The 26,092-nt window shown below is 40.7% G+C and overlaps 1 protein-coding gene and 1 long non-coding RNA gene across 12 annotated transcripts in view; one reads left to right on the forward strand and one right to left on the reverse strand.

Annotated features, from left to right (window-relative positions):
* The window catches only part of HDX (highly divergent homeobox), a 52,420-nt gene extending 32,978 nt beyond the window's left edge, over positions 1-19,442 (forward strand). For 9 of the 11 annotated variants that reach the window (XM_083797651.1, XM_083797646.1, XM_083797652.1 and 6 more), the window contains 5 exons: positions 2,577-2,784; positions 5,831-5,910; positions 8,756-8,839; positions 10,950-11,072; positions 12,088-19,442. In XM_083797651.1, coding sequence (XP_083653777.1) covers positions 2,577-2,784; positions 5,831-5,910; positions 8,756-8,839; positions 10,950-11,072; positions 12,088-12,213 — 621 coding nt within the window. In that variant the 3' untranslated portion in view covers positions 12,214-19,442. The other 2 variants (XM_083797647.1, XM_083797648.1) reach the window with 2 other exon arrangements.
* On the reverse strand, positions 19,118-24,327 carry LOC310881001. Its single transcript, XR_014572042.1, has 2 exons — positions 22,135-24,327; positions 19,118-20,987 (listed from the first exon to the last, which is right to left on the reverse strand). It is a non-coding gene; the product is annotated as an uncharacterized lncRNA (long non-coding RNA).
* Between the last annotated feature and the right edge of the window lie 1,765 nt (positions 24,328-26,092).

Here is a 26,092-nt window from a genome sequence, read left to right on the forward strand (position 1 = left end):
TCCTCTAAGGCACACTGTGCGTCCCAGATGTGGATAGGAAATTTCCGTAACGTGCTGTGGAATCTCTCCTAAATTTGTCTTGGGCTCTGTGTAGGCACAACGTATTTATGCCTCTTTCCTTATGTGCCAGCCTGGGTTTTCTTCAGGAGGGAGCACGAATGTCTGGAGATTAGAGTGCAGTGTGCTTGCTTTCTCGTAGTCAGGACGCAGCGGTGATGTGTTCTGAGGCCTGAGAGAGCCATAAAGTCTGTGCTCTGTACTCCATGCTCAGCCAAGAAGAGTTGCACTAAGAGACTCTTCTGGAAAAAAGCTCCCCACTTTCAGTAAAGGTGCAGGCCTTGTTGCCTTTGGGTGTATTTCCCTGTACCGTAAATTCTAGGTAGGTAGTGTACAACTAGCAGCTGTTTCTCCATTTCTGACGTAACAAAAGTAAAATAGTAATAAATACAGAAACATATATATACACAAAACAAGTATATATATATAAGGTATGTATTAGAAACATATTGTTTATACATTCATATAAATTTATATTACACATTTTATATTTACATAACTATGTAAAATAGTTATATATATATATTGTATCTTGCTTCAAATCAATTAAATACACTTCTCCACTTTTCCCTTTCAATAGCGTTTTCAATGGAAATTCATTATTTTTGTCCAGATAAACTTTGCTTTTCCAGAAGTACAGATGATTGATCCTTATGACCCTGTGCTTACTTTAAAGATTGCCAGTACTATGAACATATCAGTACTACTGGAAAGGTAAACTTTGCCACCATGCAGAGTTCCGCTGGATTTGTTCGCTTACAGTTGCACAGGGCATTTGCTGGCTTCTTCTGCCGGGACGCTGCCCTTTCTTCCCCAGCTTTCACTGCTCATCTGTTCAGATGAAGCAGGGGAAACTGCTGCTGAGTTCATGATGGGCTGCTCTAGGTAGGCTTAGTGAGTCTGATTACATGTATTTTACAGATGTTTGAAGTTTTTAAGGAGGTAATATTTTAGGGATATAATGAGAATTAGCTTTTTGTGTGCTTGTTTTGCATTCATCATTGAGGAAATTTAGAGTTGGGAAAGCAAAAATGATTTACCAAAACCAGGGCTAAGCATGTCATTTTCTAGCTAAAGAGATTTCAGCTTAATTTTTAATTATTCAAAAATAGCAGTTGTGCGTGCTTTCTAGAGGTGTGTTTGGTTTTTCGTAACCCAGAAGTTCCAGCACTAAGTATTCTTCAAAACCTACTAACGACCATGCTGTGCAGTAATGGAGCAGGCTCTGCGCAGCCGGAGCTTACATGGCCAAATCCCCCTGGTGGCAGTCCTGGGGCAGCGGGTGGCCAGGCCCTGGGACGGCGTGGAAGGTGCCCGTGGTGCTGTCAGCACTGCTCCTGCCGTCTCATAGACACTGTGGAAGGGGAGGAGAGCCAGGTCAAGAAGACTAGAAGTTAAAATAAGCAAAGAAGTTGTTTCCTGGCTGTGAGAGGACTTTTGGATGCCAGTGAAGAATTGACTTCGGAGTAAAGTGTCGGGGAACAGGAGCTGATAAGTAGAGCTGAAATTGGATGAGATATCAGAAGCCTGAGTAATGCAACAAAAGGAGGAGAGTTAAACGGTAGAGGTACAGGCAACTCTTCCTTCATCACGTTAAACTCTATTTTGAGTCTTTAATAATTTTAGCGTAATTTTTTCTCTTTAGAATTTATCAGAGAAAGCAAGTCAGATTTATTGGTGTAAAATGAACTTAGAGCATCCATACCTATCTGGTCATGAATGGGGGTTTCCAAGCTCCCTGGTCCTGGCCCTGTTTCATCTCCCACTACTGTTATACCTTACTGCAAGCAAATTTTCTCAAAGACTCATCTTCCAGTTAAAGAGGAGTGAAAGATAATATTGCTTTGGGCTTACTTCTGCCAAAGTGTGTTCCTTCATCGAAGTGGAGTGATGTAGAGCTACCACCTTGGACAATTTTATTGTATGCTGTAGGAAATCCTAGAATAGATGGGCCATCTGGGTCACTGGATACTTTAGTCCGGCTGGAAGTTGTGGAGTGGGAGAGCCTGAATCAAAGATCGTATGTTAAATTCATACAGTAACGCAGGTAGGGGTGGACCTTACAAGGTCACCTAATCCTACTCTTTATTCAGAGCACGACTGCCTTCAGAGTGAAGTCAGGTTTTTCAGGACCTTGTCCAGTAAGGTGTTGAGTACATGCAAAGTTGGTGATTCCAAAACTGTGGGCAAAGTGTTGTGGTGCTGAACTACCCTCACTGTAAAACTTTTTCTTTTTTCTTAATTCCAATCAGAATTTGCCTTGTGTGACCTGCAGCTGTTGCCTCTCTTCCTCTTGCTCTGCACAACTTTCCCTTTTCCCTTGTCCTGGAGGACTAAAACTGAACGCAGTACTCCAGGAAGCAGCCTCATGAAGGTCAAATACTGGGGAATAATCACCTCCCTTGGATTGCTGGCTATGCTCTTGTTCTTAGAGTGCAGATGTGCTAATTTCACTTGGTTGTGGGCCTGTTGCTTTTGTTATAGTTTCTGATATCATTCATGTTTATTTCTCTTGCAAGACGTGGATTGGGAATCGAAGACGGAAATACCGTTTAATGGGGATTGAGGTCCCACCCCCTAGAGGAGGTCCTGCTGATTTCTCTGATCAATCTGAATTTGTTTCTAAATCAGCACTTAATCCAGGAGAGGAAACTGCTACTGAAGTGGGGGATGATAATGATAGGAATGATGAAGTATCAATCTGCTTATCTGAAGGAAGCTCACAAGGTATTTGACAATGCAGTTCCTACTGTGCATATATTTTTAATTTTATGCAGTGTGCATGCTTTGGATTCTCTGTTGTACACAGTCAAAAATGTCTGAAAGTGTCTAACAGTTGCAAGTTATGTACCTTGGCTGTGCTGAAGGTATTGTTTGGTCTCTTCTTTTACTTCTGTATGAGTTTTGTTGATATTTTTATCTCAAAGCTTGCAGAAACCTTTTTTCATAAGACCTACGTTTCTGCCAGATTCATCAGAAGTTAATTACCAAGTTCGCAATTTGCTGGAGCAACTGAGAGATGAACACAGTACAGAAGTATAGGTCTCACTTCTTTCAGGAGCTGGGTTTTAGGAAGAATGCTCTCTGCTAACTTGCCAGTTCTGCTCTGCCAGCTCGAATATCCGTTCGTGTTAGCGTGAGCCACATCAGCAGTTCTTGCCTTAACAAGCACTGATGGGTGTGAACCTGCTAGCTCGGAGGTGACCAGAACTATATAATTACAGTTTCCATAATAAACTCGTGCGGATGAGATATGCTTAGAAAATATATTGGCTCAAACTTGGGCTTGAACTGAAAGAGCTTCAGACTATGTCAGAGCGTGGCAGAAGGTGTCATTAAGCTGTCTGAGGCGTGTGTACAGTCTCTGACAAGCAAACACGAATCTGCAGAAAAGATCAAAGTCAGTAGCAGGGGACTGTTAGGAAGCCTTAGAACCCCACACACCGGGTGCGTGTTTGTTCACGGTAAATTCCGTGATCTCGGCTGATAAGTGTCTTGAACTTAATTCCCTTTTTACTCCACCTCAGAACCGCGTGACCACGTTGAATAAATCTCTCCCTTCCCCTCTTGTACGCTTGTGCTCTGGGCCTAGGGCCGAGGAACTGCTGCTCTGCACGTTTCACTAGCTTCACAAGCTCAACTAATTGCTCCCAGTGCTTCTGATTAGAAGAGATCAATAAAGCCTTTGCTCTGTAAACTGAAAGAAAGTCTGATCGAGCGCATGCTATTTCAGCTTAATACGCCAGACTTGATCTTGTCATTTTGTCTGAACAATTTAAAGGAAAGAACTAGAAAATGGAGAACTGCTGGGAATGAATTTGTGATAGCTTTGTCATATTGCACTGTAAAGAGAATAATATGATAAAGAAATGGGTCAAATGATTGAAAGCCAAGTGAGATGCAGAATCAGAGTCCTTGATTTGCCTGAGGTGTAGAAGGAGCTGATGTAGTCAGATCTGTTTGGAAGAAAATGGTAATGGGGGAAGAATCTGAGCTTTTTGCAGCTTAAAGTGAAAAATAACACCGTATTTATTGAAAGACTTTCTTAAAACAGGGCAGAGCTGTAAGGCTATGAATAAATAGATGGCTACAAGACATAAGGAAGTGTAAGAAACCTATAGGATTTCCACAGCATCCAGAAATCCCTCTTTCATTCTACCACAAGAACTGTTTGTTTGCTCCTGCAGCTGAAAACAGCAGGTTTTACTACTGCGGTTCAGTTTGTTTTGAACTTCCTGGAAAATACTTACAGCAATAATCTTGTATGCTATTCAGCCACAGATGCGTGATTGATCGTAATATAACTTTTGGTCCTAATTAAACAACAAAACAAACAAACAACCCCCCCAACTCTCAAAGAAAGGGTATTTTTAGTTGCCTAATTAGAGCAGAAGTGTTGGTGGCACTAGCTTTTAAAGAGTAGTGTGTAAATATTAAAAGAGAAGAAGAACAAAAAAAAAAAGGCTGTACTCTGAGGCAAAATTAAGCGCTAAGATTCTCATAACGCCTTGCCTTTTTTAAAGGTACGTTAATTGAATCCATAGTTTGTGTAAATGAACACAGCTCTGCGGAGGCCATTACAGCTCTGCCGGTTTGTATTAGCTGAGGATGAATTTTTAAAGACTTTGAAGTGCTGCAGGGAGCTGGATTCAATAGCCAGACGGAGTAAGGGGTGAGGCAGGGTGACGGAGCCGCTGGTGCTCGGGCTGCTGCAGTCCCTGCGAGCGCCTCTTCGGTGATCTTCGTCCTGCGAGGGTGGCCGTGTGGCTGTGGGTGGCTCCTGCTTCACACTTCTCCCGTTTGCCACCACTTGCTTTTGTTTCTAGCAGAAGTTTTGCTCTGAAGCTACGGCAGTGGCAGATGAAATTTAGCTGAAACAACTTCTGGTTGCACTGTAGGCGCCCTCCACGCCGCCTCTCCTCTGCTTCCTGCTAGCGGGGCCAGTGGCCCTATGACGAGAGCTCTGCAGTGCATTTCCCCTGAGTAGCCTTCCTGTGAATGGTGGCATTGAAGGTTCTTCGCAGAGCACCCTGACTTCTGTGTTTTGGTTTATTTCCCTGTTTGCTGTTTCTGTGAACCACTTTCTTCCGGACTGCACATTAAATGGGGAGGAACTAAAGTAAATCTGAGAAACGTACTTAATCGTAGGAACAAATGTTCTTCTCTCACTTTTCCTCTTGGCCATAGTCAGGGCTGATAGAATCATCTCAGCTTGTGGCTGGGACTGAAGGTTAAGATTTGCTGTCTTCAAGTGCGTACTTTACTTTTACATATAAGAGACAAGCCTACATTTATTAGGACTTAACAGTTTGCCGTACAAGAATGAAATAATCTGCATGATCGGTTTTCTGTACAGAAGTAGTCAGCGCCTGCGAGAAGGGGGTGGGATTCTGACATGTACCCTGTAATTACAGGGCATGCTGGAATTTTCATGTATTAATTTATTTTTTTAAAAGTTCTGGGCACCTCTGATGTGAAACACTTCATCAACTTTGAATATTCCAATGTGAACCTAAAACTAAGAACAGTTTGGAAGGTTGCAAGAGAGTAACTGATACTTTTTCTGTCTTTTCAACCAGAGATTGTCATGACTAGCCTGAAAAACTTATGTTACGATGTCTTGTTTAATGAGATATACAGTATTTTTTTGAGTAGATACTGATAATGACTTTCTTTTTGTATCTAGCAGATGTGACATATTTAGTGGTAAAGACTACTAATGTTTCTTAAGCATTAAATTGAATGAAATCTGAAAAATGATTTATTTCTGCAGAAGAGACAAATGAAGGTCTTCAAAATGAAGAAATTCATCACAAAGAAGATGATCAGAATCCAGTATCCACTGATAATGTGGTATGTATACCCTTCCTTTTCCACTAATAAGACCTCCGTAATGTCTAATGTTGAGGTTGCTGTCCAACACCAGTGTTTTTCACTAGGTGAAAACTTCGTTTGGGTGTGCTGAGAATCCTTCCTTATTGCTTGAGTGCTAAAAGAAATTGTACTTAAAGTACTAGAAGACAGAATTTTGCGCGTTCAGTAGAAATTGAATACTACAGATGTTTCTGTATTATAACAGTCTGGTGTTCTTTTTCTGGAGCGCAAAGCACAATGCTTGAGTAGTATTCTGTAAGTATATAGCATAGTAAAACAGTAAGAATTAAATAAAAATAAAAATTGAAAATGTTTTTCTGTAGCTTTGAGAAAGTCAGATATTTGCTAGTGCTTCCTCTCTATACTTAACCTTGAATCTGTGAGATAAACCAGGGTGATACGTACTCTTCGTTCCCATAATCTCGATAGGGCATTATTTAGATGATTGTCGTTTTCTCACTTGCATTCAAACACAGTTGTTCTTGCTGTTTTTAATTGACTGCAGTGAGACTAGGAAGGAAAGACAGAGGGAGGAGTCATGGCAAATAATGCAATATGTCCCTTTGTTTAGCCTGCCTTCTCTCAAATTAGAAGAAAGGAGAGGAGGAAGAGGAGAGAAGACCCCAAGTGGTAGGGTATTTTTTATCTTAAAAAGTTATCTAGAGAATGAACAGGGGATGGTTCCAGTTCCCAATAACACTCTTATTGCAGTCAGAGACAACAGCAGCTCAGAACATGACTAAAACATTTGTTTTACTTTAATCACACAAAACCTGAAATGGGGAAATGAACAGGAGATTCTCTTTCCTTTCTCTTTCCTCCATGTGTGTGTGTGTATATATATATATATATATGTAAAGGAGAATGTTTAATTTTTTTTTTGTTACTGTAAGATCATCTTTTGGATAAACCGAAATCCCACGGCTGTATTTTCTGTGGCTTGCCTGAATAGAAGCAGCAGCCTTTTTCCTTTCTGTTTACCTTAGCAGCCTGCTGTGACCTTAGATATAGTCACTGAGGCTGCTGTGTTTGCCATGGAGATGCAGAATGTGAAATGACAAAGGTAAAGGTTTGCAAAGGTGATGTCCAAGAGACTCAGTTCTCCAGTCTACCTAAACTCCAGCGTTATATAACTTGTCACAATAAGAGGAGCAAAAAAGATGACTACTTTTTTCATACTCTGTTTTGAAAACACTGTAGGTTTTTTCTTAAATATTTGCTATTGAAATTGGAATTGCTAAGAGAGTTTTCTTATTTGAAATTCTAATCCATTCTTTCCCCTGCTATCTTAAAGTGTATTATTATAAGACAGTGTGACTGTTTGGCATTTATTTAGAAACTTTTTCTTCAAGCTGAGTCTAAAACCAAAAATATTGAAATCACAGTGTTACTCAGTGCATGATACAGCAGCAGATCTTTGTGACATTAAGCCTTTGAAATGCTGTCACTTCAGCTGGGTTGTCAGACGCTGAAGGACAGAAAATGTGTTTTTCCCTCACTCCCTTCAGCACATGCTGGTGAGCTTGGTGGGTTCTGCTAGTGGGAGCGATAACCTCTCTTTATGGATTTCTCACAGGCGATGAGAAGGAAATTTCCAATGACAGGTCTGCAGGTAGATGGAAGAAGAAACACATCTATGATGTAGTGACAAAAGCTTCTCTGAAATAATACCTCAAGAACTAATGATCAGAGGGTATTGTGTCAGTGTGGGCCCTAACCCACATTGTATTACACAGCATACTAAATAACGTAATAAAATTACTTCAATCTATTACATGCAGTCTCTATTATAAGCATACAGCTACCAAAACAGTGAAAAATAGTAAAAACAACAAAACAGCCAAACCCCCTCTTCTTACACTGCCACTGCTTCCCCTCTCAGAGATCCAGTGAAATTTGTTGTTTTATCTGAGCAGCGATCCTTCTGAGTTCTTGGCTAGAAATGCCAGTCTCTTGTTGCTATTTCATTCAAATTTGTTCCATCTGTTTGAGATCTAATTTAGATACGAATAAAAATAAAAATCTTACAGGTGCACTAAAAACATGTAATTCTTGAGCTTCCTCCTATGGAAATAACTTTTTAATTTTCTCACATAAGAAGTCTGTCTTCTGGGGAGAAAAAGCATGATGTGTAGAAGTGAGTGAATGTTTTAAAACTTGAGATACGGTTATATTGTATTTCTGTATTTTAGACAGCATAAAGTTGGCCTTTAACATTTTAGTTTAGATATCTTTAGAAAACCCAACATAAAACTATCACAAGAATTGTTGTGAATTAAGGGAAAATGTCCGTGTTTATGCATTTGGGACTGTCTTCCTGTCTTCTGTATCAATGCCTTACACTTTTTGGAGCGTTTGACTTGCCCTACGACCAAAGTGGGCCAAAAGGGCACCTCTTCTATTTCTTTGGCAAGAAGTAGGTCAGTTAGGACTTGCCTGTCACTTGCTGTAATGTCTTTTTTGCTCCAGAGGAATAAACTTTGATAGTTTTTGCTCTCTAGGAAGTCTTCATCAACGGCTTATGGAATAAAATGCAGGCCATAGTGAGCCGGTATGCGATTTAATGCCAAAAGCGTGGTGGCATGTAGCTCCTCCTCTGCACGCGGCCGAGTCACCGCGGCAGCAGCTCTTAGCACAGTTTCAGCTCGGATTCTTCTTGTGGCTGAGGTGCATGATTGCCACCTAATGGGTGCTTCACAGTTCAGAACTGTTCATGAGCAAACGGGTCCTCTTCCCCTCATCCTGTCCCGTCAGCTGGAGATGCAGGTTGCTTGTCTGATTTACACGTTGCATATTTGGAATGAACCCTCTGTTTCTGTTTCAGAAAATAGAAATTATAGATGATGAAGAAAGTGATATGATAAGTAATTCTGAAGTGGATCAAATGAGTTCTCTTCTGGATTATAAGGTGAGTAATTTGGACTGTGAGATGCTCAGCAGGCTAGTCTTTCACAGGAGGTGCTGACGGGTCCGTCTGCGAGGAATTCTGCAGAGGCTTGTGGGAGCCTGCAGCTCCCCTGTCAGGAAGCCATGGCACCACACACCATCCCCGCAATCACATCCCCTCGTCCCATTTATGGGGAGTTTGCCCTAATTTTAGTGCAGAGGGAGGCAGGAAAAACTCCATTTGTGTGGAGCAGCTCTCCTACCAGAGCTGCAGCCATCTGCAGCTCCTGCCACGTGTCCCAGGACAAAGCAGCAATTTCCTTAGCATCTAGAACAAAACTTTATCTTCCTGTGCCAGAATTGTTCTTTGGAGTGCTATGGCATGGTTTTAAATGCAGCATGTTGCTGCCAGCTCTGGAAAGGGACATAACAGCTGGAATCCTCTAATAAAATGGAGGGAACAGAGAAATAAGTCATCCTAACAATGTGGTGCAGGACGTGTCTGTAAGCGGTAGTTGTGGGTTGGAGGAAAATCAGTTGGATACCCGACAGCTGCTGTCTTCTGCCAAATGGTAAAGGTTGTGTGTGTGTTACTGCTCTCAGACGAGTTGCCACAGTTCTGTACTGTGTATTGAGCGGGTTTTTATGCATCTAGCTAAATTTTTCCATTAGGTACAGGTACGCTCTACTAATGATAATCGGTTATCAAGATAATGAATAGATCATCTGTTCAGAACAAAAATTACTCCCTCAAGCGTGATTTTCCTGGTAAGGGCAGTGCAGAATGAATATGGATAGGGAATGACCTTTTCATAATGTCACCTGTCACCAGGCTGAAAGGCTTGTTGTGACAGCATGCCCTACAGAATCTTGTTTGTTGTTTTGTTGTTTGACATTGGTGATTAGTCTTTGTGACGACGTGTTTCGCGCATAAATCTGAATCCCATCTTTGGCTGGCAAAATCTATTGCTACATGGGCAACTTGTTTATATCTAAAAGATAGAAAAGTTTCTATCTAAAAGAAAGACATTAAGCTGATTTCTTTATGAAAGCCTTAAAATCAGAGCCCAAATATTTATCCCTTACTCTCAGAGCTGTTATGACCTGAAACAGTACGGTGAGCAGTGTTTTGATTGAAGACACCTGAATTTTCAGGATGGAATACAACAAACAACAACTACATTTGAAGGCTTGTTACACACTTCCCATTCATCACCTACTTTCACCTTTTCTTACCAACTGAAGTTGAACTACAGCCAGTCTAGCAAATGGAAGCAGGACTATCAGATCGTTGTTCTGTATTATGACAAAAATATTTTTATTAAAGCAAAATGCTAACTTTTGTAAGTTCAGTATTAGAATCTGTTTATGTAACTATTTACTGCCATCAAAACCAGCCATCAAGGAACATTTTATATGCAGCACTGCCAACCTAATTAGTCATGTGGCTGCCTAATAAAGGACTGCTTTTTTTTCCCTACTTCCTTTCCATATTGAAAGGGAGAAAATTAATTTTAGCTTTACTCTGATCAACAGATAGATTTAGCATTTGAATCTTACATACCAATCAGTTGGTAAGTTTGAAGGAAAAGAGACACTTGTAATAAACTGAAGTATGTATCAAATCTGAATTTTTAATCAAGATGTTTGTTATTTCTGTATAAAAGAAGTGATTTGCATGCACAGTGACGTATATTTATATGAAGGTTGGAAAAAATGTCTTTTCATCCACACTGTATAGAGATTACTAATATTACTCCATTTTTGTACATATGTTGCTATTTATTCTGTAACCTGAGAGTTCCTGGGGAGGTTGGTAAGCTTCTGCTTCGTGATACGAAATTGGGCTGCACTAGAAAATGCTAGTAATGAGTGCAGTAATTCTGAAATGCCTTGTCTGCTTGTAATGTGATTTGCCATTACACATCTCTTTTGGAGGGTAGTGAGAAGCGAAATGGCATGTGGCATTTTTTCACTTAGTACTGATTTTGGCAGGAATCATAACATGCAGTTTTACCTATTTTCACTAAAAATAATCGAATACAAATATGTTTAGGTGTCATTACAATGATGCAGTACTTATTTATTCAGTATTTATTGTTTCCAGAACTTTACGTAATTTTCCCCCACAGAATGAAGAAGTCAGATTCATTGAAAATGAGTTGGAGAATCACAAACAGAAGTATTTTGAATTACAGACATTTACTCGGAGTTTGATACTTGCTATTAAATCAGATGATAAAGAACAGCAGCAGGTGAGTCTTAAAGCAGATTTTAGTAATGGGAGGTATTTGTCATTTTGTGTTCTGTCATTTCCTTGTTTTTAGTCCTTAGTGCCCAGAGGCTCCAATTACGATTAGGGCAGCATTGTGCTGAACGTCTTGCAGACAAAGAAAAGTTGAACATATAAAAGAAACATCTCACGATCTACACGACCAATGACATGGGGAAAGTATTACTTTTACAAAGGGACAACCAGTGCAACAGCATACACTGAGCGAATTTGATTCATCTGTTGTGAGATGGATCTAGGAAAAAAAGCCAGACTTGTTCAGTTTTACTGCACTGCATTTCATACCTAGCACTTCTTGTAATATTTGGTTGGATCATGTCCTGTATGACTAATGTTCTCTTTTCTTTTTTCTTTTTTTAAGGGATTTTGTTGCCTTTTTTTTCTCTTCACCTTTACAGTCTGCAATTTTTCAGGTGTAAAAATAGTAACTATAACTTGCAAGAAAGAAACTTAGAACACCTCCAAAATAAATTTGTCTTCTAGTTGTTTTTATAATTCTTTCATAAACCAATGTGAACTGAATATAAAGAAAAGCGAACTTGAAGTCTTTTGAGATAAATAATGTAACAGTAAAGATCTTGTACACAACATCTATTTCTATCCCTTGCATGCCCACAGTATAGCATGTTTATAGGTATGTTAAAGCTTTTGCATGTCCAAAATATCTGAATAAAATAAATGAATATAGATCATGTGGTTTTGTCCAGTTTGGGGGAAAAAACATTTTGAGTTCTTTAGAGAACAACTTAAGTAACTTATGGGATTGTTGTTCTAAGATGCTCATCTTGGACAGTGTTCTTCTTTTCAGTGTCTGTCAGTACTGACCTTGCGGGGGCTGGTTGGTTGTTTTTAAACCGTCCAATATGAGTGCTGACCAAAAAGCTCAACAGTTTTTTTCACTATATGTTTGAAAGATATTTAATTGCTGATATAAAACATATACCTAATACTGCACTGTAATATTTCTTAAATTGTAGGCACTGCTCTCAGACTTACCTCCTGAATTAGAAGAAATGGATTTCAATCACACGTCCCCAGAGCCTGATGATACCTCATTCAGCTTGTCGTCTTTATCGGAGAAAAATGCCTCAGACAGTTTGTGATTATTTTTTTTTTCAATTATTTTTAACTGACAAAAAGAAACCCCGTGTAACGTGTAGGTTTCAAGAGAACAGCATTTTGCTATCCACTGTTCTTCAGTCCAAAACAGAAAGCCCAAGGTGAAGTAGACCTGCCTGAAGGATGACTGTAGTACGTAATGGCTGCAGTTTGCAGTGTCAAGAAGTTTCGGGTGTTGTTTTTGCTAAATGAAAGAACCGTGTGAGGAAATGTTTCACTTTTAGCAGTTTGGCCTTGATTAGGATAACTTCTGACTTTCGAGAATAACACTTGCTCTGTAGCGAAGTCCTTTTGAGCAGGGATCCATGAATGGAAAACAAATATCCTATTATACAGACAGCTAATTTTTCAGAGTTGCTTGCTCACCAGTCCCAGTTTTATATTTTTCTCCATTTTTACTCAGGTAGGCGGACTAAAAATTGGGAATCCAAATAAAATAATGATTTTTTTTTTGAGTTGTGCTTGAACCCTTTGAAAATCTGAAATTAAACTAAAGTGTTCTTCATTACATGACTTCAGATTATTGAATCTTCTATTTTCTGACCAAAATAGCTGAAAACACTTTGAAAGCCTAACTGAATAATTTGAATTATCATCAATAAATTATTAATGTACAGAAGCAGTCCATACGTGTTGTAACAAATTAGATTGTGGGAAACCTGAGAACTGTGGAATGTGACTTTCTGATGTTGTCACAATAGCAATGGGTTTAGATATGTTTACACTACTGCTTGGGGTTTATGAATGTAGTTACAGATTTTCTTTGTCCAAGTCTGAATGCTAAAGTTTATTGTTTTTAAGTATTGTTTACTTATTTTTCAACAAACTTTACTCTTTTTTATCAAGACACTGTCTTAAATCCACAGCTGTCATTGTGTCCTGAAAGGCATTTAAGTATTTGGAACTGAGCATTGCAGATCTTCATGTGACCTGTTTTAGAAGTGTCCCTGTCTGACGAATTTTTTGGCAAGTGCCATGTTACCGTTGCCATTTCTAAAATGTGAGCTTGATTGCAGGCAGACTGAAATGAATTCTTCCTTTCCCGGCTGTCATTCACATTGAGTCTCGTCACTCATCTGAAAGTGGATGTGCAGACACATTCAGATAAACTTCGCAGGGCATGTAGGTGCATGCTCCTATTATTAATGCTCTATAATTTCTAATGTGAATATTCCTCAGCAAGCATTTTTGAAACGTACCTTACATCAAATAATGATTTAGTCTGATGAATCCCTATTCATGCAGTACAGTAAGTAATCCCATTAATTTCAGTGGTAGGTCCTAGGTGTAGCTCAGAAAATTGAAGAGTGTTGCGTGGGTGGGAGTGGGGACAAAAACTTTTTTTTTATTTAATACTGGGATTAACTCACCAACTTCAGTTTTTTCTCAGTCTGGTCTGGTCCTCCCTAATTACTTCTGCAGATTTTCTCTTCTTAGTATCTGTAGTGAGCTCTGTTTTTTCTTTTCTTTTTTTTTCTGTTTCCATGTTGTCCTTGGACATGGGGAGTTTGTAACTGTACTGTTAAATGCCAGTTGCATAAAGGATAGTAGCAGTTTTAAAAGTTTTTTAGAGAAAAAAAAAAAAACAAAAAAGGTTTCACAGTTCTGATTACTCTACAATTCAATTAGTATTTGGTCCTCAAAAGACCTCTTGCCATCTATTATACAGAGTAACCCCACAAAAGGATGCTGTTGGGCCTGTATTAGAGTTTAGATAATAAAACTCAACATGGTAGCCCATGAGGGAGAGAAGGCACTCTGCGTAACCAGTGTGTAAGGGGCAGGTTGTTCACTCTCTTGCTACCTGAGCTGAAATATCCCATCCTGGCTGGCAGAAACATCCTCATATCCTTACTCAAAGGAGGAACAATATTTTACATCCCTGCTGAAATGACCACCAATCTAAAATTAATTAAGGTTCGTGAGCAAAGATCACAATACTATTCTTCAAATGCGAGATAGAGCTCAACTGTAATTCTGCTCACTGTGGAAAAAATACTTTACAAAGGGTTTTTTATACTGAGTTAACAATGCTCTCTATTACTGTTCTCTTGGGATAGGAAATTTGTGCCCCTGACAATAAAGCCTCTTGTTTCCTGTGAGCTTTGCTGAAATAATGAAAAAATAGTACTGAGATTTGCCACTATTTGGACCCCGTTTTCTTGCTGCTTTTGCTTAAATTCCCATGACAAAGGGCAGGAAACTCTTACGGAGAGTTCTTGATTTTGTGGTCAGTTAAGTTATCCACCTTTATACAAGAAAATTTTCATTGCTAGTAACTGGTATTTGCCCTGTCTTGCTTTTATTTGATGTGCCAAATAAATTGAAGTAAATAGTTTTGAATGAACTACTGTCAGGTTCAGGCAATTACGCAAGCCCCTTTTCTCAAGGAAGTGGGAATCGTCTTTAGGATGTGCAGCTAAAATACTAGCTGCAGTCACCACCCCCGTCGTCCCTTCGGACGTGTCCTTCTTTGGTCCTTTTCTGCTGTAGGGTGACAAGACAAAGCAGAGTGAAGTAGTCACAAACACGTGACAATAGTAGAGGCTATTCAGGAGGAAGAGGTATGACTTATATTCCTGCATAATGACATACTGTGTAAGATCACACTGCACAGCTGTTCTGCGCACTTTTTCCAATATCAGTATGTACTTCCTGTCGTAGGTAAAACAAAACTCTTATTGCCATATTACCGTTGCTGGTTACTTAAAATGTTGCGGCAACAACAGTTTTGTAGTTCAGTGGCTGAAAAGCAACACGCTCGCTTCTGAGGCTCCGTAACACAAAGCGTAACGGTCCTTCAGAGTTACGGAAAGCACATGCCGAAGTATTGCAGAACAGACGAGCACCACACATGCTTTATGGCTTTGTGATTTCATTTTTTTTTGGTTTGCTTGTGTCCCTACAGATTTAATGTGCCCCTCAAATTTGCAGATTACGTCCAGATCCTGGTAACTTGTATCAGTTCAGCTGGACCTTGGAACAGGATGGTGGAATTTGGCGTTGTTGCCATCCGTATTCCTGGCCAGTTTTGTCTTAGCAATTGTGCTGAGAAGCATCAGGTTCTACTGTGGAGTCGTCAGGATGCTCATTTCCATTCTGAGAGTTCTTCAGGTGATGGAAAATGATAGTGATAGCTCTCTGGGCCCATGACGTATTTAGGATTTTGGTTTGTGTTTATTTCCTCTGCTCATAGGATGAGCACAAAAGCATGCATTAGCTGGTTCAGCATTAGCACAGACTTTCTATGACAGAGAAAGCTAATGTCGCGTTGTGTCATGACGAAAGAAATAAGTCCCCCTTGCTGTTTCCCTGGTTTGGATCTGTGACTTGAATCACCGCCGCAGCCGAAGTGCTGTGTATTGATGTTTTCATTGTCTTGCTGCTAAGGCTCTCATTTGTTTGTCCACGGAAGATGACTTGGCAGGCGTTGTTTATTCCTAATGCATCTGTTGGAATATGAATGGCCAATCTTTCTGAAGAAACCAAAGTGGAAAAAGGTAGTTCGGAACAGACTCTTTACAACAGAAACAGGGCGCTCTCCTTTCTTAAGGAGCAGTGCAGTTCTTTGCTAGCAAGCTTGCTTGTTCTTAAGAAAGCTGCTTCCTGAAGCTATGCCTCTTTTCATTTCCCTGCAGATGTTGCTTCTGTCAAGTGTAGAGGTCTAACAGGAGTAATAGTAAATATTCTAATAGGTTAATTTTGGCAGATTTAAAAGTAGGCGAACAGATGTACCATACAAGTGTCAATTTTCTTGAGTACTTGGCTCTTGAAGCAGCACTGCACTTTAATCTTTCCAAGTATTTCTTTTCTCTAAGGCAATAAAAAGTCTGAAAATGACAAGCAGATCATGGGCTTTGCAGTCCTCTGAGTTTAAAAAAAAAAAAAAAGCTTCATTTTCTAAATTTGGGAAGCAGCTTGTCAGGTCTATTAACCAAATGGGGACAGTAATATGTACCGTTGTGGTTATGGAGCTGAAATGATAGGACAAATCAACCATATCATGCACACCTTTATTGTGGAAATTACTGTTTAGAATTCATCAGCTATCCGATTCGGGGTCTCTGTTGCACTACCGTATTAGTAACGTTAAAAAGAAGATAATGCACAGCACTAACTTTTCCATAGGTACTATAGTCGTAGCTGACTGTTGGTCTCAGGATACTGATAGAATAAGATAAGAAAATAATATGCTTAAATGGAATAGCACACAGAATATCTGAAACATGAAGAATTAGTAACTTTTAATATTGCAACCAAAAGTGTAATTTACTACCTCCAGTCCTGCTGCCCAGATCCTTCAGGTCAGCCCGTGAATTACAAGGCTGCTTTCCATGTTGGAGGAACTAGCGGCTGTCTAACTCTCAATTTTCATTTCAGGACTCTGCCTTTTCTGCCCAAAAATAATCATAACACTTTAAGTTATCAGTTGTGAGGTGCCTGGCCAAAGTTAGAGGATGGTAAGAAAGCTCCAGCTAGTTATTAGAGAAAACAGGAGCTGGTTTACAGCGTTTGATTTATCTGACCAATTAATACTTCAGTACATTGGCCAAATGTTGAAAGTTATGAGCAAAAAATAAGAAAAAAGGTACTACAAAGTGCTTTCTGTGGCAGAATAGGGTTTTTACTCTTGACTAAAGAGTATTTGTCTCTCTAAGATAGTGACTGACATTTTGGTCAGAAGACAACACAGAAAAGAGGCAGAAACTCGGGCTCGTGGTGGTTGTTTGTTATTGTTTTTAGACAAAAAAGCAATCCTCTTCAATAAATGATGCTTAAGAATGTTTCTGTAAGGAAAATGGTTTCAGGTCAGTGCTTGGGTTATGGTGAACATTTTACTGTATGACGGAACTAAGTAAATCTTTTCCAACTCTGTATTACATTTTACACACACTACCTCTGAAACATAACACCACCTTTAAAACCACACAGAAAATGTGAATTTAAAGAAGTTTTTATAGGCAATAAATTATTTCCAACACACATTCTTCAATTTTGTGCTTCTTTTTTAGTTGTGTGACATGTTCTTTTTTTTTTTTTTGGTAATTTTAGTATATTTTATGTACTTGTCTTAAACACAGTCTGTGGACAGGGAAGTAATAAAGATGTGATACTGGGGAAAAAAGTTCAGCATATGTTAACAGTAGTAAATATTTATATAAAAGTTCAAGGATGATACAGTAAATTTTTGTAGCTGTACCATTTTTGGTATAGCTGTTGTAAGAAATGGATATTATACTTAGAAATACTCTGGTACTAAATGATTGTCGTAATGTTTCTTTATACGTTGTAGATTAATTTATCAGAGAGATCAGGCAAATAACAAGTCTCAGCAATGTAATGAGAAGGAATAAGATTTTACATTTTCTGAGATAAAACATTTCATAAGAATGTTCTTTTAGTGCCAGCTATTACCTTTTTTTTTTTTCATAACAACATGCATAAAGATCTTGTAGGAACTATTTTGATTTGCTTGTAAGCAAGTGTTAAGTTAAAATGAGTCAGTAGCAAGCTAAGGCTTATATGTAAATGTAGATCATGTTTTGTAACAAGGTCCCTATAATTTTCCCCATCCCATCTCTCTCTACAAAATATATGGGGGGAGGTTGACAGAATGAACAAGCCTCTTCAAGCTGTGGCTTTGGGGAGGGAATGAGATACAAGGAGGCATTTCAGCTGAATGGCAGCAAGGAAGGTCTTGGGGATTTTATTAAAAATATATATATATAAATAAATAGAAAAAATTCTACACCTTGGACAATATGAGCTTCTACTTTATCTCTGATTTTGTGAAGTACAGCTTATAAAGTCATTGGAGAATCCACTAAGTCGTGTTGGGGAAAATATTGCTCTCTAACGGGAAGTAATTTCTATGATTTTTAGAATTACTGAGAGTGTGTATGAATATATGTACGCATAATTATAATGTGCACAGATATAATGAACACGATCAACCTATTAGCACCTGCAAAGATATTTTTACTTAAAATACTAATGTAATTCATCTAAAATATACTTGATTTGCTCTCATTTTTGTAAGTTTTACTATATTGATTACATAGTTCTGAAAGGTTAAAAAGGAGTAAAATACATCCCTGCAAATATTGATTAGAGTTCAGCTCTGCAAAACCGGTAACTTTAGGCTTGGAAATGCGTTAAAATGCCCCTAACAATGGTATTTCTAAGTGCTCTTGGCATATAAAAAACCTGCTGTATTTATGAAGAGGTAATGAATCTTCTGCTAGGATAGTTTGTGTTTTAATTTCCCTAAAGGTATTAGTTTGACTTATTTTTTCTTCTCAAAGTTTAAACATTATTCTGTATCATGGATGTTTTCATCAGCTTACAAAGCATAACATAACTGACCAGCTTAGAACTAGTATGATTTCTTTCCGGGCCGATCTGTCAAGCCTTGTAACCCGAGTGTGTTAATGACTCTCTGTGAAAAATCAGTATTTATATTGCATTTTTATTATTTGTATCAGTACATGTAGCAAAGAAACTACTATAAATCCTAAACTGAAGTACCTCCGCTATAGTCCAGGATGGATGATCTTGGCTTATTTGAGAGATGGATGCCTAGTGAAATATTCCATTCATTTATATATATTTTTTGTTCTGTATATATAAGGGTATTTATAATTCTGTATTAACAGAGTCATCATAAGAAATGCTTATTTCCTTCTTTAGAAGCCTGCTCAGCTATTTTTATATAAAATGTTGGTCTTTGCCTTATTTTTTTTATTTTTATTTTTTTTGTGAAAAGTTGTGCCATAGGTATTTTAACTTATCCACAGCTGGTTTACAGAATTTGCTTTGACTTATTTTATTATTTTTTTCCTAAAATTATTCTAAATTGTTTTCTCCTCCAAGTGTGTGTCAAGATGCTATTTTCTTTTTTTCTTTTTTTTTTTTCCTTCCCCCCCCCCCCCCTTTTTTTTTTGTAAAGTTTTGGAGGATATCTTCATATGCATGCTTTGGTAGAACGAGCTTTTTCTCTGTAGCTTATTGTTTATAGTTTAGCAAAACCTTTCATTGAAAAAAAAAATGAAGTAATGCTTGTAAAAATGTATCTAGAATGGCCCAAATGGTCAGAGCAAAGGGCTATTTAGCATTGGTAAATTTGTCTACTAGACTCAAGGATATTTTTCTACGTCTGTCAAGTTTGGGACTATGGAGAAATGAAATAAAGGTTAACTAACTCCTTTTCCTACATGAAGTTCTCAGTTTCTATATTTACTATTCACATGTATAAAACTGGACGCTGCGTTCGTGGAACCTCATTCCTTAATCAGTCCGGATGTCCGTGTAGGTCTGCGTTGTGAAGATGAAGAGGGATGGATGTGGTAGGGCCTGGAAAGGTATGGCCCTTCCCGCAGGTTAGGCGTTGGGTAGTGAAGCATTCAGCTAACAGTTTATAGAGAGGCTCTTTGGGTTTCTGTACAGAACTTGCAAACCTCTATCTTGAAACCCTTTAAAAAATGTTCTCCCTTTCCATTACATTATATGTTTCCATAAATTATACATTAATTAGCAGGGAGCTACAGGCTTAGTTATTAACATGCAAAAAACAACAATTCACACTAATTCAGGTGAACCATTAATGTTTAAAGTGCTTTTTAAATTATTTATTTTTAAGATAAATGTCAGCTCTAAGTTGCTGCTAATCTTCATACCAGGTCTTAGCACTTAATCTTCAGAGCTAAATGCACTTGCCTCTGACTTCAGCTGGGAATCTAAATAATTGGTTTGACTCGGTGATAGAAATCTGCCAAAACTTGGAGGTGCCAATTACTGTTTGCTGTGCGAGCAAGTGTAGGTGATGAATATAATAAAACACTACAGCTGTCCTGGAGAGCTTACGTGGTGCTGTGCTGCAAAAAAACAGGACTAAGGCGAAAAACTTAAATGAGTTCAAGACCAGGACTAGCAAGAGAGAAAAACAGCTGCAGGAAATGCTGTGTAAAAGGGCTCTGATTCCTGGGAGCTGGCTTCCACGCATGGCACAAGCCCACAACCCCTCCAGGACGAGTTCCTGCTGGCAGTGTTCGGGACAAGGCTCCGTGAGCACCCATCCATCCCCCTGATCAGTTTTATTTGAGAGGGCTCGTGTTCACAAACGCTGCCAGGTGGCAGTCTAGCTGCGTGCTTACGCATGCATCGTAGGGTGTAGGCACACGCGCTCACCTCTTGCTGCAGCTGCAGGTGCATGGGAGCCTGATTACTGTTCGTTTACAGAGGCTTTGTTAGTAAGATTCTCAGTCCTCTGAAGTCAACTGAATTCATCCAAAACTTGGCGTTAAGACCCAATCCAATCTCAAAAAACTGGCCTTTGCAAGGGTAAAACTCTTTTACATTCAAAATTACAAATAAGCCCCTGCCAGTAGCAAAGAGGGGCTAAGTCATGCTTTAGAAGGACTAACTTGTTATGGTCTAGACATTCAGGAGAAGGTATTTCAGGCATTTCTCCTCTCTCCATGTCCCCACACACCCTGGGGCAGGGCTCAGCACCGAGCGTGCCCACAGCAGCAGCTCTTGTGTGGCCATTCCCTGCCGGGGCAAACCCAAACCGGGGGCTTGTAGGCTTGAGAGTTCAGCTCTGAGAAAGGTGGAAGCCAAAAAACTGAGATGATGAAACCTACGTTCCGGCACTGACACAGCCGCACAGCTCCAGTTATTCCCCCCCACAGAAAAGCTGTAGAGGTCACGAGCGTCACAGCCTGGTGCTCCTGGTGGCAGCCGGAGCGCAGTTACGGGGCTAAAAGGATGCAGAGGGGGAGATTAAAAAAGTTTGAGAGAGAAAAGCAGGTGAATGAAGAGGAAGCAAGTATGGCAGACAGAAAAGCTTTAGTAACAAATTTGCCGGTGACTGAAATTGAATGTTTGGGGGGGGGAAAGAGAGGAAAAGATGCGATGGCTGTGGCTGCATTGCCACCTGGTGGCGAAAACCTAGTAATTGGGAAAAAATGCCTTCAGCTGTCCCCGCGCTGTATTTTTCACGAGTAACTCTTAATTTAAATGAAAAATAAATGCAGTATGAAACTGAGGGGTCAAGCATTTAAAAAGCAGGAGACCGAGACCAGGCTGAATGTGCAGCCTTAGCTCTGCCCCCTGTTTGTCTGTGGACGTTCTGCTCAGCACCACGTGCGTGTAGCTGGAAGAAGAGGGTTTGGTGTGGAGATCCGGAGCCCTCGGGATACTTTCAGATTTGGTTGTTTCTAATTTTTCATAAGCACCTGCTGAAGTTCAGCCAGTGCGCTAACCTAACCAAGTCAGTCCTACTTCAGTGTTTCTGAAATCCAGTGCAGTACAGAAGTAGTAACTAAATAGGACTTTCAGGATAATAGCTAAAGAGTCTCGATACCAGTATTTGTGCTGAGCATGTAAAGAACAAGCATGTGTGTGTATCAGGTAAACCAAATTCCTGGGTCTGTCCCAACCTGAAGGAAACTCTTCCCAGAAATCAAGCATCCAGGGACTTGCAATATGATGCTGAGCCTTCCAGCTATTTTGTAATCTTCCCTGTCAGAACATTGTGTTTCTACAACAAATGCCTGTAAAAGAAAAGCTAGCAAAAAGAAGATAAAATATTACCTGCAGTCATCTGAGGAGTACTGAGGAGTTGTGTGTGTAAAGTGCGGGTACTGTTCAAGAGAAAGGTCTGGAAAACTTGCATAAAAGCTGGCATTCAGCAGAGGGAAGGTTTTTCACCAGGAAAGAGGCAGGCGTAGGGTGCCCAGGGAGCTGCTCTGGAAGGAAGTGATGCCTGGAAGCTCTAGCTGTGATGCCAGATACTGCTCAGGATGGTAAGAAGCCTCCCTGTGCCCTCTGTTCTTGTGCCCCCCCCCCAGCAAGTGGGCCGCTCTCTCCATCTCCGTGCTACTGCTGCAAACCAAAATACTCACGTGGGCGTGGGCAGTGCTGGGTTTGCTCTTTCTGATGTGGCCAAACAGAGCATTCAAGGACTTTTACACAATCGTTTGTTCTTCTCGTGCAGCAGCTTCAGCCACGTCCAAAGTATTCCCCAGCAGCTCTTCCCTGGCCTTGTCTACAGGCAGTGGATAAGGGAAAAAATATAAATAAATCAGAAAGTGTTTTCTGGTTATTTACTTGCAGTTGTTTGTTCCATTTTAGTGGGGAAGAAGCAAGGAGGAAAGGGAGGCTGTTATTCCTGCCAAAGAGAACTGAAAATATCCTGACCTTCTCTGTCATTTTATCTGAATTTTTAGATATTTTTCCCTCGCACTGGAAATCCGCAGTAATCTTTGGCTGCATTATTTTTTGTAAAAAATAAAATCTGATTTCTAATTTTTTTGAAAGTAAAGTTTTCCCTAGTCCCGATCTTTCTGCAACCATTTTCTCTGTTTAATGTGAAATTTCAGTTAATGGTCTGTTACTGGGCTCTTTCTTCAGCAGTGTTTTGGGTACAGCTGGCCTCACGGAACAGGGATGGGGGAGAGGGGAGGATCCTGTGCTGGCACTTGCTTGAACCAGCCCCGTCGCTTGGCCTGGGAGGCCTTGGAAACAAAAATGCACTGTTAGTATCCGGGCAGGAGGCCAGCTGTGTCATCTGCCTCTTCCTGAAGGGAAGCAGGGTTTCAGGGCGAGTGGAGCTGTGTGTAAAGCCCCATCCCAGAAAACAGCATCATTCCTGGGATTTCATCTGTCGGATCCATGTGAACCCAACAGAAGGTGATCCTTCTGCCCAGGCTGCTGCCTCCTTGCTTCTCCTATGTTGCTTAAATAATTACCCAGCAAAACGCCCGGACGTGCTACACAGCATGCCGTGAGCAGAAGCCCTCTTCTAGCCCCCTTTTGCTATTCCCTGTTTCACAGCGAATGAAAAGAGACTGAGCAAAGTGGGAAATTATGAAAGACTCAAGAAAAAGCCTGTGGAGGTGGAGATCAAGAACAAACCCATATGGAGGCACTTAAAAGCGAATTAACCCCCCGACCAGCAAGTACCCCCCTGCTCAAAGACTACCTGAGCCTGCAGCATGAGAGCAGCGACGAGCACCAGGAGAGCACGTCCCGAACGGCCGAGGCACCGCCACGGCACCCGCGAGCAGGTTCTCACCGCAGAGACCGCCAGGGAATTTGCCTGTATTTAAATGTTCTCTTAATACTTTTGTTCTTTAATATCTGCAAAACCATTGCAAGCAAAATCCCTCCGATGCTGGGCCTTATTTCCAATAATAGTAAGTAAATGGCTCACTGTGATCTCAACTATAAACAGATTTTATGAATTCTGCCAGAAATTTAATATTGAATTATTTCTTTATGCCCACATGTCTTTCCTGCTTTTCTTAATTCTGCCAAATATTTAGCTCAGCAATCTCTTCTCTCAGCAACCCACACTCCCCTAGCTACATAATCCCATTTTTGGACCATTATTTAAGATTTCAGCATTTTCGCAGAGCTGGCCAAAGAAGCGAAACTGATCTGAGAGGAATAAAAGGAACGAACTTGGTCAGCTCTTATCTGTGGACCGTGGTAGTCACTGCTCGCATCAAATTTGGACGAGCAAGCAGCAGGGACTGAACCTAAAATCAAGAAGCCTGTGTGCGCCATTAACCTGCCCCGTGCCCTGGCCAGCCCCATCCCTCCTTTTCCCCCTCCCTGGGTGCACGGACCCCTGGCACAGGGACCTTGTTTGTAACCCTTCAGGGAAGTGAAGCAATTTCCACTGCTTGCTCTTTCCGAAGCAAGCACTGATCGTTTTCTTTATTTGCAATAACTCGCTCAATGCGCTCATTTACACTAAATTCTGAGAACTTGGAGGATAAGAATAAGTGTTGGTGACCGTCACTGTGCACCAAAGGGCCAGTCCCCTTCGGAGCACGCCTTTTGCCTCCCAGCTGAACTAAGAGCCACGAGATGGATAGGATGGATATCCTATTGCGCCACACCTCACACGTCACGGTCACACTTCAGAAATATCCTTTTCTGATTTTAGTTTCATTAAAATGTTATCTTTTTTTTTTTCTTACAAACCCTGAGTGCTTCCCCAAAAATGTCATTTCTTGCTGCCATCAGTGGGCTATGAGCTCACTCGCTGCCTGCTATGGTCTATTTCCTCACTGGGAAACAGGATGAACACATGCCACTTAATTTTCAGAGTGTGTTGCTTATTTGTCTAAATGGCATATGTAGGGAAAAAAAAAAAACCACACACACAGAAAATGATGCTCACTCTTTTGTGTGTGTGTGTTTTTGTTTGATTGCTCAACTATCAAACGCAGACAATGATTGAAAATGAAATGAAAAAAAATCCACATTTGTGCAGGCCCTCACACCAAAGAGTTAAGCCACCTGTGTAGGCTGTGTAAATGGTCTGCTCCCGCTGCAAGGCCCTTACACCTTCCTGCTGAAGAAGCCACCTACGATGACACCCAGAGGCTTGCTGCAGCTGCTGGCTCCGTGCCCGCAGCCCCCGTGGCTGGTGCCCAGGGCGCAGTACTGGGGGAACGGGGGCACCGGGGGCTGCCAGAGCCCCGCAGCCCCCGGGACGGGGACGGCAGCAGTGCCGGCTGCTCGCTTCTCCCACACTGAGGCAATCTGTTGATTCACTCTGTAATTGATTTGGGCAGCTTGAAGCAATTGGTTTCCAAGATACCACATCCTTCAGATATTTAAAAAATCATAACTCTGGCAGTATATTATATTTAAATGTCGATGTATAATGTGTGTGTGTGTGTGTATATATATATATACAGACTCATAGGTCTCTGTGTGAATTGAAAATGTGTACACGGGAAGGGAAGCGTGTGTATCTGTTGCATCTCATCCAAGGAGGCTGCTGGAGGTTCGGTGGGTGGCACCTCTGTGAGTCACGGCACCGTCAACATCTCAGCACAGCCTTCGAGTTGCTGGTTTATCTCCTGCACTGGGTTTCTTGGGTAGAGCTCAAATTAACACCCTGACCATGTGCAGTTATGAAAGATCAGTTTCAGATTTTTCTTAAAAATACAGGGGCAGTGACCAACTCGGCAAGATACGTATTATTTGCTGTTTCTGTGGGAAATGTTGTGGTACCTCAGCATCTTCCCCACCTGACACTCACTGTTCAGAGCTCAGTGTCACTGACTGGCCACCACGGTTCTCCTGGGGGCTGCTAGCGGTGATGGGATGGCCTCCCACCTCAGCAGATGTGGTGCCAAACGCAGTTTAGATGTGGTAGCTGCTGGTCATGGGGATGCAGTCACTCCTCAAGCTGGCTCTGCTGGTGCAGGAGCAAGGACAAGTTTGGAGGAAGGGAGATTTCCTGTCCTCCCTGCTTTGTCACTCTCATACAGGAGCCGCCCTTGTCGAAATCCTGAGGTGTGGCATGAGCAAAGCTTAGGCAACGCAGTTTTCCTCCCTTGTTCTGAGGCAAAGACAAGTTGTAAAGTGTATTAAGAATGGAGATAAAACAAAAGTTTGTGACCATCGTGATTTAGGTTTGAATTTAAAGCCAGGTTCCAAGATCACCCAAACTCTCATCGTATGTGTCTCTTGGGTGTAAGCAGCGGCAGGAGACCACACAGGGACCAAACAGCCAAACCAGCTGGGAACTGCGGGTAACAAAACCAGATTTAACCGATGGACATCAGTGTAAATACATAATGAGAAAGAGAAGCCTGTAAAAAAAGGACAACTGCGTGAGACATGCAAATGTGGTCTAAGGAAGGGTTTGAGTACATGAACGGACTTGTGGAAGGAAGAGCAGCTTACTGACAGCAAGGACGGAACACCACGAAGGAGGTGAAGCATTTGCTTTGTGTTCCCTGCAAATGGAGAAAGGTTGCAGATGTACCAGACAGCAGGGACACACGTACAGGTCTTGGAGGAGAAAGAAAGAGTGGCAGGAACTTGGAACCAAAC

The sequence above is a fragment of the Anser anser genome (genome assembly GCF_964211835.1).
Source record: "Anser anser genome assembly, chromosome: 13".
Taxonomy (NCBI): Eukaryota; Metazoa; Chordata; class Aves; order Anseriformes; family Anatidae; genus Anser; species Anser anser.